This window comes from Rhopilema esculentum, chromosome 10 (genome assembly GCF_057945365.1).
Source record: "Rhopilema esculentum isolate cy_ngs chromosome 10, ASM5794536v1, whole genome shotgun sequence".
Lineage (NCBI taxonomy): Eukaryota > Metazoa > Cnidaria > Scyphozoa > Rhizostomeae > Rhizostomatidae > Rhopilema > Rhopilema esculentum.
The window spans coordinates 12084636-12100353 of NC_142824.1; the positions used below are offsets into that span (position 1 = coordinate 12084636).

The 15718-nt window shown below is 35.6% G+C and overlaps 2 protein-coding genes across 2 annotated transcripts; both read right to left on the reverse strand.

Annotated features, from left to right (window-relative positions):
- Positions 1–2587: 2587 nt before the first annotated feature.
- LOC135693827 (ADP-dependent glucokinase) lies at positions 2588–8474 on the reverse strand. The gene is made up of 2 exons (XM_065212411.2): positions 8112–8474; positions 2588–4848 (listed from the first exon to the last, which is right to left on the reverse strand). The coding sequence occupies exons 1-2, from the start codon at positions 8438–8440 to the stop codon at positions 3777–3779; spliced, it is 1401 nt and encodes a 466-aa protein (XP_065068483.2). The 5' UTR covers positions 8441–8474; the 3' UTR covers positions 2588–3776.
- Positions 8475–9037: 563 nt separating this feature from the next.
- LOC135690267 (ADP-dependent glucokinase) lies at positions 9038–14778 on the reverse strand. Its single transcript, XM_065207781.2, has 2 exons — positions 14405–14778; positions 9038–12375 (listed from the first exon to the last, which is right to left on the reverse strand). Exons 1-2 carry the CDS (start codon positions 14731–14733, stop codon positions 11295–11297), a joined length of 1410 nt encoding a protein of 469 aa, XP_065063853.2. The 5' UTR covers positions 14734–14778; the 3' UTR covers positions 9038–11294.
- Between the last annotated feature and the right edge of the window lie 940 nt (positions 14779–15718).

Below are 15718 nucleotides of genomic sequence, written 5' to 3' on the forward strand. Positions count from 1 at the left end.
AAACAAAGAACAAAACCGAAAACGACGATAACTTACTTTTTATGTAATGATACTTTCCCCAGAAACCAGGCCCGTATCGAGACAATTTTTTTAGGAAGGCACATCCTACATTATTTTTTTTATATTCACATAAAATTTTTACAAAACATAAACAAATTTACCAGACGATACCACAGAGAGCATGGGAATACATAGCAACACTGTGGTAATTTAAATTTAACATATAAAACTGAATTAACTACAATTTAAAGATACACAATGAACGAAAAGAGTAAATATATAATTAACTACAATTTAAAGATGCAAAATAAACGAAAAGAAGAAATAGAAACTATTTCTAGAAAGAGGAGAGGAGAGAGGAAATGTGTTGTTTGCATCATCAAGATATTTTAGCGTTGCAGCGAGAATTTTTGAATTTGATTCGAGTGGTAATTCTTCGTGGCCATAGAGGATGATTTTTAGCAGATCTTCATTTGAACATCATACATTCGTTGGTTTCAGTCACCAGGGGTGTATTTGGTGGGGGTATGGCTTATGAAGGTGAAGTGGGTGGGATGCAGTACCCCAACTTTGTTCTTTGATGGTTGGTAAATAAGTTAGTCGCTCAGTTTCATGTCTTTATTCGTCGATTTTACTTTTTTGACCCCCTGATCACGAAGTTGCAACGCAAATGATCGTATCTTCTATACACAGTTGTTACAAATCTTAGCCAAACTGAAACAAATTTTTTAATCAAGCAGGTTAACTCGTTGGAAGAGTCCTTAGATTGAAGCGCTTCAAGCAAGAGGATTGGCGAAACACTCTATCATCGGCTATGTTCTTATACTAACGATCGCTAGCTAAAATGTTTATCACTTCAAGGTCTAGAAGATAATTCATAGCTATCTAAAGCTTATGATTTGCTTGTTTATTTTGCTACCTAGTTTTCCAAGATAGTTTTTAGGACACTGAGATTTTTTTCTTATGTACTACAGGAAAATACGGACGAATCCAGAGTTCAAACAATTAGCGTTTAGGAATTGGACAACTGAAATACGAAATATGCTGAAGGATTCGAGTATGAAACTGAAGTATATCTACATAGAATTAAATTCATTTTACGTGAAAAGTTGGCCTTGATTTTGAGGGTGGGAATGTTTTCCTTTCAGGACGAGAATACAGAGTGATTTAGAGGTAAATAAATGCTTGGTGAAAAATATATCAACTATCTTGATACAGTAAACCACTTTTGCATATCAAAGCTTTGTTATGCATAAACTTCAACTATGTAGAAAAACATTATTTGTTTCAAAGAACAATAAGTAGTGAAGTTTGACGCTACAAAAATGTTTGCGTTAAATGAAAATAAACTTAAAGATCGGTATTTGAAACCTTAATCCTATTATCAAAAAGGAACATCTTATTATTGAAATAACAAATACCTAACAAAAAGTAACAAATAGCTAACAAATCCAATCTAGAATTAATAGCTTAGGATATGGGATTTTGTTGGAAAACATATTATGAGGCTCGTCATAAAATCGAATTAGAGGTGTGCTAAAAACCTTTCCGGTTGTTGAAACGTTGTTTTTGACATATTTTCTAGTTATATAGTTTTTGAAGAAAGTATTCAGGGGATTTGATTGTGACACTTGAAAATCGATTATTTTGGGTAGATGTCCTTTAATTTTGGCTCATTTTGTGCAAAACACCCTGTTTGATAAACTTCATGATCACTCTTGGGCAGAATTATTTTATTGTTAGTGGTGACATTTCGAGGGGTAACGATCTACAATTCTTTCCAAGGAGCCGAAAAAATGGCCCATAATTCAAAGCAATGCAAAACAAAGCAACAGCAATTGAACCAGGCTTTGGTGCTAAGAAAAGAACAAGGGGGGTAAGTGGAGGAGCCTACTGCTTAAATTTGGACTTTTCTAGCAGAAGTCGTAAGGTCACTCTTTTGTTGTAACTTAAACTTGAACACCTCAAGTAACAAACAAATTATGAATTGAAAGAGCAGTACTACACAGTGTAAACCCAAATGTCAAATATTATCAGCTAACCTAACGATTGGCAAAATAAATATTTGAAGGAGGGAGTTTCTCAGTTTCTTGTTTGAGTTTGGAAATTATCTAGAAGGCACATGCGTGGAAATGTACGCAGTGTATTTTGGGGAACTTTTTTATTTGGGCTTTCTAGCCAGAGTTTTTTACCAATTCTGGCTTTCTTTTGTAAATCCCATCTGGCAACCCTGGAGGTAAACTCTTACGATATTATGCTACCCCTGTTTTCTCTAAGCTTCTTAATCCTTGACAATTCATTTTTATTAATATGAAATTTCAAATAGTAAACTGCAGGTGTTATCTTCTAGCTTTTTCACAGCCAAAAATTTCTAATACCCTATCTTGTATCATAAGTCCACGAATTCTACAAAGGACATTAAGCTTCTTTTGTAGCAGTCTATACTTTGATAACGTTTTGTAGCAAGAACAGCATGTAAAAAAACCTCTAATGAAGATATACACTGTACTCCCAGCTTACAGTGCTTGTTTCGATTCTCAATAAATTCTGATACAAATTCTGACAGAAACAGCAGAAAAACACAAGGTTTCATAAAATTTCATCAATGATATTTTAAATAAAGACTTCATTTTGTTAATTTTCCCGCTTTTGTTAATTTGTTGAATTCATTTTGTTAATTTTCAACTTCTACTTAAATCTTTGTTAAATTTATATTTCAATGACGATCATTGTTAAAAAGCCAATTCTAAAAACCATTTAAACGATTTAAATTCGGAAAAAGTAAACCCGTTGCAAATCAATATCTTTGCAAATATTAAGGTAAATACATAATATTTTTGGGTTATCTTATGTTTATGCATTGATAAAAACAAGTGTAATTGTTTGACTTTATTGCTATTCAGATAAGAGACAGGCATTGAAACTTGAGAGTGGTGAGTAGGCTATACCGTAAACAACTACTTATTCTGTAAACGGTAAATCGAGAGGGGCAACTTCTTTGCTACCACTTGTCGCTGCTACCTTTGTTTACTTCTTTTGCAACTTTAGGCTCTGTATAGTGAAGGACTATCTGGGGACTATATAGTGAAAGAAGTTGCCCCCAAATCTGAGTGATTTAAGCAATTGCTATTGCCCCATTATCACTGGAACATGAACCCAAAACAAAGTTAAAGTATTGAAAAAGAGACACTGTAGCCATTCGCATTCTTTTTAGGGACATTAAAAAGGAACCCTTCTCCGTCCTCTCATCAATTAGTTAATTTGTTCAAACCCTCAATGACTCTTTTCAATAGGCAAAGGGCATAAGTTCCAAATGCCAATTCGTGGTCTAATTTTCCATTCAAGACACTGATGTGGAGATAATCGACATCCAAAATCATTTGGGACTGTAAAAAAAGGCACAATTCAGAGTTTATGACTTGCAAAAACATAAAACACTGTTTTCTTCCAGTCTTGAGATTTGAATAACATTTATCGGGGTGAGAAGCGTAAGACAATGGGCAACGGATAATTTGACCAATCTCTCCATCTGTTAATCCACTCTTCAACGGGCATCATCATTACATTAAGCTAACGAAGGTATAGGGATGGTGCATCAATAAAATAAAATATATATTATATTTCAGTAACTTGGAAACTTCAATGTGTTTATAAACCATAGATTGAAGGTACCAAGTTACCGAAATATAATTTGTCAGACAACACACGGGATCTCATAAAATCATTTGCCCAAAAAGCCAGTGACCGTAATATATATCAATTAATCTTTTACTAACCTACAGCGAAAGAGTAAACCCTGATGGAGAAATGTTATCTCCAGCCCCCCCAGTTTGATAAATATCAGTGCATACAAGAACAGGAGCAACGCAGACTTCATAATCGTCCTCTTGCCAACATGAAACTGGATTTTCAGGCTTGAAAAATATACGACGACTGCCAGGTTTTACACTTGTTGCAAAAGAGTCATCCATGAACAATTTCGATTTTTTTACATCTATATTATCAGTGTTGCAAACATATCTATTGGCAACTAATGATGCTTTTGCAATGGCCGCTCGAGTGTTCTTCCAGGGTGTACCCAACCTTGTTATAACTGCTTGGAAAGCTAGAGTATGAAGATGGATTCTTTCGATTCTGTTACTTTTCTTTTTCAAAGTAGTATAAAGCTCTCGCATCAGATCAAGAATAATTGCAGTTCTAGGACTGGCATCTGCTATGTTGACAACTTCATTGTATTTCAACATGCTGACCAAATTTGGTAGTTCTTGTTCATTCATGCCCAGTGATGTTACATAGGGAACGACGTAATCTAACAATGCTTTTAACATTGCATTTTCAGAGAAGGATGCCATTTCAAAATGCACTGGGACTGACAAAGGCTCTAGCATTTTTTGAAGAACCTCCATTCGTCGTTGTCGCTCATCACCTTTGAATGGAAAGTTGTCAAGCATTTGCAAAGCACTGACAATTATGAGGTCAGGCCCAAAGCTTCTGAGTCTTTCTTGAAAAGGTTCTATGTAACGTAGCTTTGGGTTGTTGACGTCACTATGTATGATGAATCTATTTGCTCTTGAAGCTGTGTAGTTGCCCCAAACTTCACCTAGCTTAAATTCGAGAACAATATGGATGTCATCCTTGTGGTCAGATTCTTCAAGAAAATGAACGTTTTCCGGAAAGAATGTTTTGTATTTTGCACTTGCATTTGATGCAACTAGGATTTCTTCAGCCCCTTCTATTGATAATCTTCGACTTATAACAGGTGCGTTTCCCCCTGGAGCCCAACGTGCACCTGAAACTGTTTTCGCAGCTTCTAAAATCTTCTTGAAGAATAGTGGGTTTGTATACTTTCTGAAAGAAATAGAAAAATACTGGATAATCATGCAAGCTGTAACACAAGCAAGAGGGCAAAAAATGAACAATTTTTCAAAAAATCAGTCTGTATTTCAGTAGCGTAACGGAGGCATTTTGGACCCTAAGGAAAAACACTGAGACGGGGCCCCTTGTTACGCACAGCAAGAAGTCCCATCCAATGCTGTAGAGCATGTCAAACACAATAGAAAAATGTAAAAACGAGACTTCTTTCTCATTAGCTGGGGGCTTAAGTTACAAAAGCTTTAGTAGACATAATTCAAAAGTTTTTTGAAAATGAATTGAACTTGGGCAAAGTCTTCAAAACATGGAAATAAAAATAATACTGGGGCCCTTTTTGGTCAGGCCGTTAGTTATCAAATAACACGCCTAAAACTTTGATACGTCACTGCTTTACTCCTATCAGATTTGTGATCAGGTTTTGCTCATCAACAACTTTGAGAAATAAGAAATCAACCAACATTTGAATTCCTTCATTATTTATCAAGTCTCTTCTCTCATAAACTTAAGAGAAGAGAGAGATAAGTGGCAAAATGAAAAGCAAGATTCATTCACATTTGAAAGTTTTAGAGAGCTACATGGCTGTTTAGAGCAACATACTTAATCTCATAGTAGACTCTACAAGGCAGCAATTAAAAAAAATTAATCAACATGATTTATATTGAAGAGCCAGCCAAGTCGCAATGCATCATTTTTCTTATTTGATAATTCGAAAAATTATTTTATATCATTGCAGAAAAAGAGATGGAAATTTTATGTTGCTCAGTTAAAGTAACACTATCCAAACAAACCCACATTTTGCAGATTTATATCAAAATAACTTCATCAAAAATGACAGTTCAAATAAATTTTGAGAAAATTTGATGATGTTTAGAAAGATATTTAAAATCTTGAAGGGGCAAGAAAGCTGAGAAAGGGAGTAAAAATATAAGTGCCAAACAGTGTTGAAAAAGTAGTAAAGGGTGTGGGAATAACAGCAGTGATGCTGTGAAAATACATTGAAGATAAATAAGTGCTAATCAAGGCCATTGGAAGCAAAGGCTGTGACTCCTACCCAAATAATGGTTGAACTGTGCTCAATTTCCTTAATTACGGAGAACAGTCCTACCCAAATAATTGTTGAACTGTGCTCAATTTCCTTAATTACGGAGAACTGAATGGAAATCAACTGAATTAGCAGCCCCTCAAATATGAATTTAGTACTGACAACACTGCTTACTGAACTAGTTTTTTTTACTTTCATTACCTGTTGGTCAAAAAATATCAAATTGTTTGATACATAATATGTGATTGATTAATTTTCCATATTTTTCAAAATTGTACTGATTTATAATTTCAAATGCCTATCCAACTTGTCTTGTGTGCTCCATTGAAAAGTCACAAAAAATTTGAATGTAAAAGGCCTGCTTTTTGTAAAAATTCAAAATTCTCACGATAAAAAGTGCTGGAGGGTTTGTTTGACCAATGATCTCTTCACAAGGGTGTATACCATGTAATGTTATCTCTGATGTGGACTTTCTTACAGACTGACCCACTAGTGTTAGATTGAGCCATTATTTCTATATTTCATCAACTTTTAAAGTCCTGGTGTAAAGCCTATTATGTAGTCGTAAGGAAATTAGCTTTCCTTGCTTTTGGTATGAGGAAGTCCACAATACAGTAAATTTTGGAGTGTTAGAGACTTGGACCCAGGGCCAGACTGTAAAGAACGTCTTCCCCCTGATTAGTTTTCATCCCTCATTCCACCTGTGCAATACTGAGAATTTGCCATAGTGTCTGCGCAAAATATTTTTTTATCTTGTCATGTTCCTCATAAATATCCCACATTTAAGCTTTCAGATTTCTGATTATAAAAAGAAAACAAAGAATACAAGATAACTTCCTAAGCCTTTGCTACAAATCCAGTGCATGATTTCTCATGAAACATTTGTTAGCTGCAGATAGCTACTTTTGTTAGCTACTTTACAGACTGGGTCTAGGAAAAGATCTGAATTGACAGTAGAAGAGGAGGGGCTTCAGGTTGTACCATCCAGAAAATTCTTAGGACCACCCGTTTTAGATTAGCAGAGATTGCTTCTCTATAACAAACTCTTTGGCAATACACCTTAAAAAACTTTCTAAAATTACTGGCACTGGTAAAACTATAAAAAGATTTCAGAAGCAGGTGCAGCTGACAAATTTTGGTGGTGGTCCAAGAAAGATCTTGCCTGTGCATGCTATCCAGAGTGGAAGCTTTGTTACGGACCACAATATATTGCCCACCCGCACATCTGAATGCTTTTTAGTGAAAAATTCCTAGAAAATAACATTTAATGTTATTAATAACTAAAACTGTATGATTTCAGGCACGCAGTCTCAAGATTTCAATTTAAACATGTCTGCGCAAGAAATAAAGTTTCCAGTCTGGCATGTTATTGAATGAATCTGGCTGGCAAGTTTTCTTCCCTGTCTGTTCATTTCACATACTGTTGTCATCATTAACACTGTTGATATCAAATCTTGCTATCTCTAGTATTATGGGGCAGCCAAATAACCCCCTTCCTGGAAGATAGACAGAACAAAATACTTGTAATCTGTTTGGCTCATGATCTGAGCACCACAGGTTTGAACATAGAAGTAGAAAGCAATTTAAAACTGAAGAGAGGCATGTAAAGGAAATGTGGGGCACCCCTGTGAACTGCAAATAAGGTCCTTACCTCTTTTGTGAAAAGTTGGGGGATACATGCCCCTGGGCCAGACTTAAAGATTCAAAAAGCACCAAATTACTCCAGCAATGTATTAGTGAGAGGCTCTTCTCACCAAAGATATTTGAAAGATCATTCCAGCAGGATGTGGAAAGGAGTGGAGTCCATTCTTGTGAGGTCAGAAAATGAGTACCCATGGTATTAATTCTAAAATACCAGTCTAGGGGCATAGGCTTCATGTCAACTTCAGTTACAAGCTACCGGAACCTTTACCTGCATTAACAAATAAATCTTGCTTGCTTGCAATATCACTCATTATGATCATAACCTTACCGTATTCCATTCAAAATACCGCATGGAACAAAAACTTACTCGGAAGCAATTCTCAGAAAATGATTACCGTATAGTAATGGTCTTATTTGATTTCAGATTTGATCTGGTAATCGATGTGAACTGTAAACAAAACAGGGAATGGGCCAGTGGCATGTGAATGTGTAAAATGCTTTCAGAAAATGTAATATATAAAATTATTATTTTATCAGATTTAACAAGACATACTCAGAGGCAGCACCCTCGTCCATAAAGTATGCAAATGTCTCAGCAAAGGACGACATATCTCGAATAAGTTCGTGATGGACAGCATGTTCAGGAGGTGCCACACCAAGTTTCTCAAACACTGCCAAACCATCCACGAAAATATCCATACAAGATCCGAACCCAACTGCTGCGCGAAATTTTTTTGAAATATTAGCACTTTTCTCCTCTTTCTCTAGTCCTCTAATGACTTTCTCCATATGCTGAGCTTCCCAATTCTGCTTCAAAATCATATATGCCAGGATAGCACCAGCCAACGCCAGAAAGGCAAAGAGATTGTACCAGGCAGCCATCTTGGTTCCACGTTCAACAAAACAAGGCTCCTCCGTAGCAGTAACTGATCAAGGTAGCGATTTTTTTTATCCAAGAACACTACTTATTACACGCGAAATCTTGCGGTAATTTTGCGCAAATGATTGCTCCAAAACAAGATTAGGTGGGTCAATTACGCATTTTTCCCAAATTTTGGCGGAATTAAAATTTGGGGTTGGACCTGAAATAAATCCTGGGTTTTCAGGAGCAAAATGTGAATTTTCATTCCACCTATTAAGGGGATATTCTTTCTTGGATTAGTCTACCTACTGGGAGAGCACCATTTTTCAAGAAGCTATGAAAATTCCTCTAAATTTGGCTTTCATTCAATTTAATCATTACGACTTTGTTTAATGTAGTATATTTTGGAGCATGCTTATGGTGAATTCTAAGATAAGAGAAAATTAATTAAATTAGATTGTTTATTTAACAAAAACATATTTATGAAGAATTATATAGAAGTAGAAGTGACTTTATTTGCTTACTCTTATTACCATGCTTGGAAAAATTAGCTGTTACGTACATGTATATTGGTTGCTAGATATAAATAAGAGATTTCGCAGAAAACGACAAAGGACTAAATAGAAAAACATCCATGGCAATTGAGATTACTGTTTCAGTGCATGGAATTATTCATCCACCCTACATACAATTTTAAACAATTGAAATACAATAAAATACATAATAGTAAGTCCAATGTACTAACAATTACAATACTACAGCTTTAAAAAGCAAAGGACATCATAAAATTGCATATAGGATGAATTACAGCAAAGAAAATAAGACTATTTAGATAAAATGATAAACTGTCGAGGCTCAGAATGATAAATCAAGGGGATGTGAGAGACTTACGAACCCATTAACCACACGAGTCGATAAAATAAGCTTTAAAAGATATGAAAAAAATTGAAGAGTATTGCAAAAATTTCATTCAAAACAGTTTGTAGTCCCTAGGGCAGGGAATTCTTCAAGTAAATTGAAAAGATCACCCCTTGTAGCCTGATGAGTTCGTAACCTATAAACCTAAGAGCTAGGAGTAAATACTTAAAACAGGGGTCTATTAATGGCTTTAAAAACAAATGTTAAGAAATTCAAGTGTAAATAATTTGCAAGTTTCATTATCTATAATAAAGAATATTAAAGTGTAGATGGATCAGTAAATGGGTTGAATTTTATGCTGAGAATTATTAGTTAAAACTTTAATGATAACGGTGAATTATAGGCAGGGGTGGCGTGGCACATCAGGACACAATGAAATATTCTTGGTGGCCCCTAAAAAATCCTGCTGATATGGGCCCTAGCAATCCTAGAACTGCGGCATATATGGACTCCCAGAAAAGAATTTGAAAAACCCCAGAAAAGAATCGGAGGCCCTACATTGATATTTGAAACAACTCATTCTTGGCGGAGGCAAACCAGCATTTACAATCCATTTACACTGTATTTGAAGGGTCATTGGCTTTCAAAATTTTGCATCTTATGCACATGCATAACACCTGCAAAAAGCGATTTGTCTATGGTGTTCGAGAGTTTTGTCGATTTGTTTCCAAGACATGGTATGTCATCACCGGAATATTAAGAAGCCTTTTTATAAACATCATTATTTGTGATCTTGTTTAGCATTGCGTAATTATGAGAAAATATGCTTAGTAGTTTCCCTTTTCAGAAACAAAAATACATTGATAGCTTCTAGATTAATAATAATCTACAATGTTTAAATGATAATCTTTATATAACATTTACCTGATCTGTTTTTTTCCAAAGGTAACATAAAACAAATAAAAAGCTTTCCTAAACCTGGCTGGATATATTCGAAATTTTTGCTGGTTTATATTTTCCAAATTTTTAGATTAGGCAAATCTTAAATTTCTATATACGATTGAGGTAGATTATTGAATGCAATCCAAAAGAAAATGTGTAAAACAAAAAATAGCATTGATATTGTTAAGATAAATTACAATAACTAAAGGTCATTTTACTTTTGGGACAATCCTCTTACAAGGAAATCATTGATTCACATGTTACTTTCATACCTACAATTAGCGAAGAAAAATGCCCACAAACATGACAAAGTTGGGTCAATTTTTTAGGAGGTTATCAAACATTGATGTCTCTGTTTTAGCAGTTTTGACAATTTCTTTAAAACTTGATGATAAAAAGAAATTTAAATGTATTTTAGCAGTTTTGACAAAATTTCTTTTAACATTCTATCATAACAAAATGCTCACAACCATGAAATGCTAAAACCGACATGCTGTGTCATAATAAGTCATCATCAGAACTGTGTCAATATATTAATCATTGATTTTTCATAGTTTTTTGTAAAATCTTGATCGCAAAAGGAAAATCAAATCATTGGTCTATGATAAAAAATGGTTTTACTGTGATGTATCTTTCTGTCATTGAATTTGCATGACTTTGCATGAGACTGAAACCAAATTCTTACTACGGGATATTCCATGAGGTACGCCAATCTAAAAAACAGTTTAAAGTAGAAAAAAAATATTGTTCTACTCATTGCTAATGACCATTGCCAGGTTGGTATCTATTTTGCAGTTTGACATCTTTAGTTAATGGTTATAAATAGAGCACTTTATAACCCTATCTAACCAATCAATATTACGATAAATCGTCAGATAAACTTTCAACAGTCATGCTAGGCCTCCAATAACAAATACAGCTAATCCAATTTAATACCCATAGTCTTTAGTTGTTTCCTAAGTGCTAAAAGATGAACCCTCATCTTAACAAAATTATCCAGCCCACATTTCCCAAAATTACCTACATTAAAAGTCCCTAAGGTGCATGGATTTTGAGTTGTATTGAAACATCTACTTAGGATAGCTGTAGAAGGAATCCTGCAGGTGATATGTTGTCTCCACCACCAACTGTCTGATATATTTCTGTGCACACTAAAACTGGTGCAATGCAGATTTCATAGTCCCTTTCATCCCAGCATGATACAGGATGATCTGGGTTGAATGGGATGCGCTTGCTGTCTTCAGCTAAACTTGCTGCAAATGACTCATCCATTAATATTTTTGCTTTTGATGTATCAATCTCTTCTTTGTTACAAATGTATCTGTTGGCAACAAGTGCTGCCTTTGCCACACAAGCCTGGCTGTTTTTCCATTTTGAAGACTTTTTTGTCAAAATTGCTTGAAAGGCTAATGTATGCACATGTATTCTTTCCAATCCCCTTAGACTTTTTTCCTGCATTTCAGAGTACAAAGCACGCATTGAATCCAAGACTCTGGCTGTTCTTGGGTTAGCATCAGAAACGGTAACAATGTCCCCATACTTTAGCATACTGACTAAATTTGGCAGCTCTTGCTCATTCATGCCAATGGATGTAACAAATGGCACCACATATTTTAGGAGGGACTTCATCATTGCTTTTTCTGAAAATGATGCCATCTCAAAGTGCACAGGCATATTGTCGATGCTTTCAAGAAAGTCTTGTAATGTCTGCATGCGTTGATCTCTCTCATTGTTTTGAAATGGATAATTGTCCAGCATTTGCAATGCACTTACAATGACCAGGTCAGGATTGAATGACTTGATTGCTGTACCAAATGGCTCGATGTATCGAAGCTTTGGGTTGTTTGCATCACTGTGAATTACAAACCTGTTTGCACGTGGGGCTATATAACTACCCCATTTATCTCCCACCTTAAATTCTAGAATCAAATGCACATCATCTTGATGATCTGCCTCACCTAGGAATTTGACATTATCTGGAAAAAATGATCTGTAGTCACTACTGGCATTTGAGGCTATCAAAACTTGGCTGGCACCTTCTAAGGATAGACGTTTGCCAATGATAGGGGCATTACCACCAGCTCGCCAAATAACATTGGGCAAAGTTTTGGCAGTCTTTAAAATCTTTTCAAACGTGGCTGGATCAGTGAAACGCCTACAAAGTAAAAAAGAAACCATTACAAGGCTAGCCAATATCTATGGGTTTTGGAAACATGTTAAAAACATTTTTTGAATAACACTATCAAATGGGTTAAGAGGCTCCAACAGATATCTTCAGGTCAATTAAATTAATAGTAAACAATTGGGCAAAAAGAAAGCCATCGAATGCCATCTAAAGTTGAATTATTGACTTTTGAAACTTGCTTTGATGTCAATCATGTTTTGATAATAAGATTGCTCTATGAGCAATTCAGTTAAAGGTGAACTGACATGCAAAACTATTTTTTGTATAATGCAAAAAACAATGCATGGAATCTTAATTTCAAGTTTTCGGTTAATTATGATTGTCCGTTTTGATGCAATTCCACTTTAAATGTCACGAAATTATCATTGAGTGCTCGACCATTTTCTGCATTTCATGTGACCCAGTGCGCTTGATCTCACAAACACCATGTTTTTATTCCTTGAAAGCAAATCATGACAGTTCATTTCATCTTGTTCAGTCTATTCGAGGAGATCTATGTAGCCTTTGATCCAAGATATATGAAAATTCGAGGCTAATGAAATGTACGAAAGGATATGTGCTAGTTGGTACTGCGTTATGATAGGAGGGAATTCAAGTTTGGAAGGGATGGGCATTTTTTGCTGCTCGAAGAAATTCTCAATTCTGAAGTTAATCATGCAGACAAATGTTCAAATTTTTTCATTTTATCATGAATCTATCCAAAATACTATTACTTTGATATGTTATTTCTACATTCAAATCAATCACGAACATTGTTTTGGGTTTGCAAACGCATCCGCTCATCCAACTTACAAGGGTGCAGCAGCTGGGTAGTTGAAATTACGACTCGATTGTACGAGGTTCTTAAACCCTAAAAATATTTCATGTGATTGAAAAAATAATATTCTGATAAAGGGTGACTTGAATTCGAAATCTTTACAACACATATTGAAGTTAATCAGGATCAAAGACCAAGATACAACATTTTGTTTGTTGGGGGGGCAGCCCCGATAACAGCAGTTGTATTTTAGAAAATAAAAGTATTTTACTTAGGTTTCCAGAAAATTAGAAATCCTGCCATTTTATTTATCGCTACCTTTATTTGATTTGTTGGCCTGCCACACACTGGGTCCTGCAAGACAGAGGAAGGGCCTCAGATGCGTTGAATACTATGATACTCTTGCAAATCTTATTATGAAAGATTTGCAAAGGAGTTATAATATATTTTCCAATCAGGTTGTCGAAATGGAGCCAAAAACCTACTCAATTAATGTATCGATGTTTTTCCACAAAATCATAAAAGTAAGGCCTTCCAGACTGTCATGCTGCTCAAGTGATTTGAACATGGTATTTGTGAAGTCAGGACTTTGCGGAAGGCTTTAGCAAACTCGTTCGTGCTTGGAAAATGTTTGACAGCTAACTTTGACACTCAATAACTCGAAAACTGTGTTGAATATTAAAAAACTGATAATGTCTTAGTTGTTTATGTTCGATATGCTTGCATTTGAGGTCAAGTTCATTTTCTGTGTCAGTCACCTTGAAGACAACTATTTGGGTCAACAACATATATTTTTGCAGACAATTTGCTACAAAGTATGTTTAAGAATAAGGACTTAAGGTGCTACAAATTACTATTTAGCATTATCAAATATGGAATTTTACCATCTTTCAAATTTTTTCAAAAAATTCAAAATTTTCAACTGAACTTAGCAGAGCCCCCATCCCCCCTAAACGGCCCAATGCTGTCGTTAACAGGTGAAAATTATTCTTCAGTGACCCTCCTTCTATCTAAAGTCGTGAAAAATGTTGGTAAAGGATGCCTTTAGATCGAATTCAAGGACGGAACTTAATTTTGGCCTTGGAAAATTATTTAGGCTGCCAATGTATCACTTCACTTGGAATTCAACACCTGGTCCCTTCTCTGTTAGCTACTTGTTAGCACGAGTTCGCTTTTGTTTACGTGGCCTAGCGCTTCGCATGTGTTGGTTGCGACAATATATGAAAGATGATTATAACGTACTCTGCAGCAGCACCTTCCCGCATGAAATACATAAAAACTTCAGCCAAGTCCTTCTCATTGCCAATGGAATCATGATGAGCTGGCTGTGCCGGAGGTTTGATCTTCAACTTTTTTAACAAAGGAATTCCATCGACGATGAGGTCCATACATGATCCGAACCCAACAGCAACTTTCAAGTCCTTTGTGACATTGACACTGCTTTCCTCTTTTAGCAGCCCATTTGCAACCCTCTGTAGAAAGTCTAAATTGTTTTTATTCGAGATGTAAAAATAGGCTATTATCGCCAGAAGCAGAGGGAGAAATGCAGAAAAGTTAACCCAACTCGCCATCTTGCAAAATCACATTTCCTCAGGCAAGTTGCTGTTGCTGCCTGGAGGACAATCGGTTGTAGTACACGTGAATAAAAGTACATGCCATCTCACGTGCAGCCCATCAATAAATGTTCTGTTCACGTGTTAACGTATATAATATATAAGAAACCTTTAGTAATCAGTAAAAGAATGTGTTCTCAGTGCAATTAAAGAGCATACAAGATATAATGAGTGTGTTGTCTTTGCCTCTCTCACTCTTTGCGATATAACGCCTCTTGCACACCGAAAGGGATGAGGCAGGGGGCAAATTGCCTCATAAAGTAATGAATATCCACTTTAAGAATAGAACGTAGCGATAGTTACATATGCCTAAAAAAGTAAAAGGCTTTAAACGATTGCAAAAAAATGGCTGCAGGAAATAATTTGAAATGTACTGTCTTTGGTTACAAAAAATTTCTGGGCCTCTACAGTCTACTTTCAGTTTTACCGCAGTGCCTCCAAAATCTCTTGATGGCCCTGAGTATAGGGTGCATAACGTTCCATTGTTCACGGTCAATTGTTTCCCATTCCTTTGAGTTTTCATGACATACTTTCTAGATTGATAGTCGATATGAAAACGATCCATACCTTTGAAATGCTTCGATTATGGTTAGTCAGGTTAGTCTTAAAATGCAGAGCAAAGAGAGTCGACATGCACAAAAAAAGGCTTAAATCCATAAAACATTTTTGATGGTCACCCACTGTCCAAAAACATTAGGAGGGGTTGAGCTGTGGGTTATTCCGTACACCCTTATTCATTGGATTGGGAGCTTTCTTTCTGATATAGGTCCAAAAACCATTGGAGTTGACGCTACCTCTCCCCAGTCGATGAATGCTGGCGTTCCACACGGTTTCATCATATCTGCTGTTTGATATCTTCCATCGCTAGAAGTATATTTTTTTGCTAATGACATCTGAGCTCTTCATTTTAATTTGACTGCCACCCATCTTCTCCTTCAAAAAA

Coding starts and splice junctions, on each gene's coding strand:
- LOC135690267 (XM_065207781.2), bottom strand. CDS start 14,733: ATGGCGAGTTGGGTTAACTTTTCTGCATTTCTCCCTCTGCTTCTGGCG. Junction 12,376..14,404: donor CGGGAAGGTGCTGCTGCAGA/GTACGTTATAAT, acceptor TTTACTTTGTAG/GCGTTTCACTGATCCAGCCA.
- LOC135693827 (XM_065212411.2), bottom strand. CDS start 8,440: ATGGCTGCCTGGTACAATCTCTTTGCCTTTCTGGCGTTGGCTGGTGCT. Junction 4,849..8,111: donor GACGAGGGTGCTGCCTCTGA/GTATGTCTTGTT, acceptor TATTTCTTTCAG/AAAGTATACAAACCCACTAT.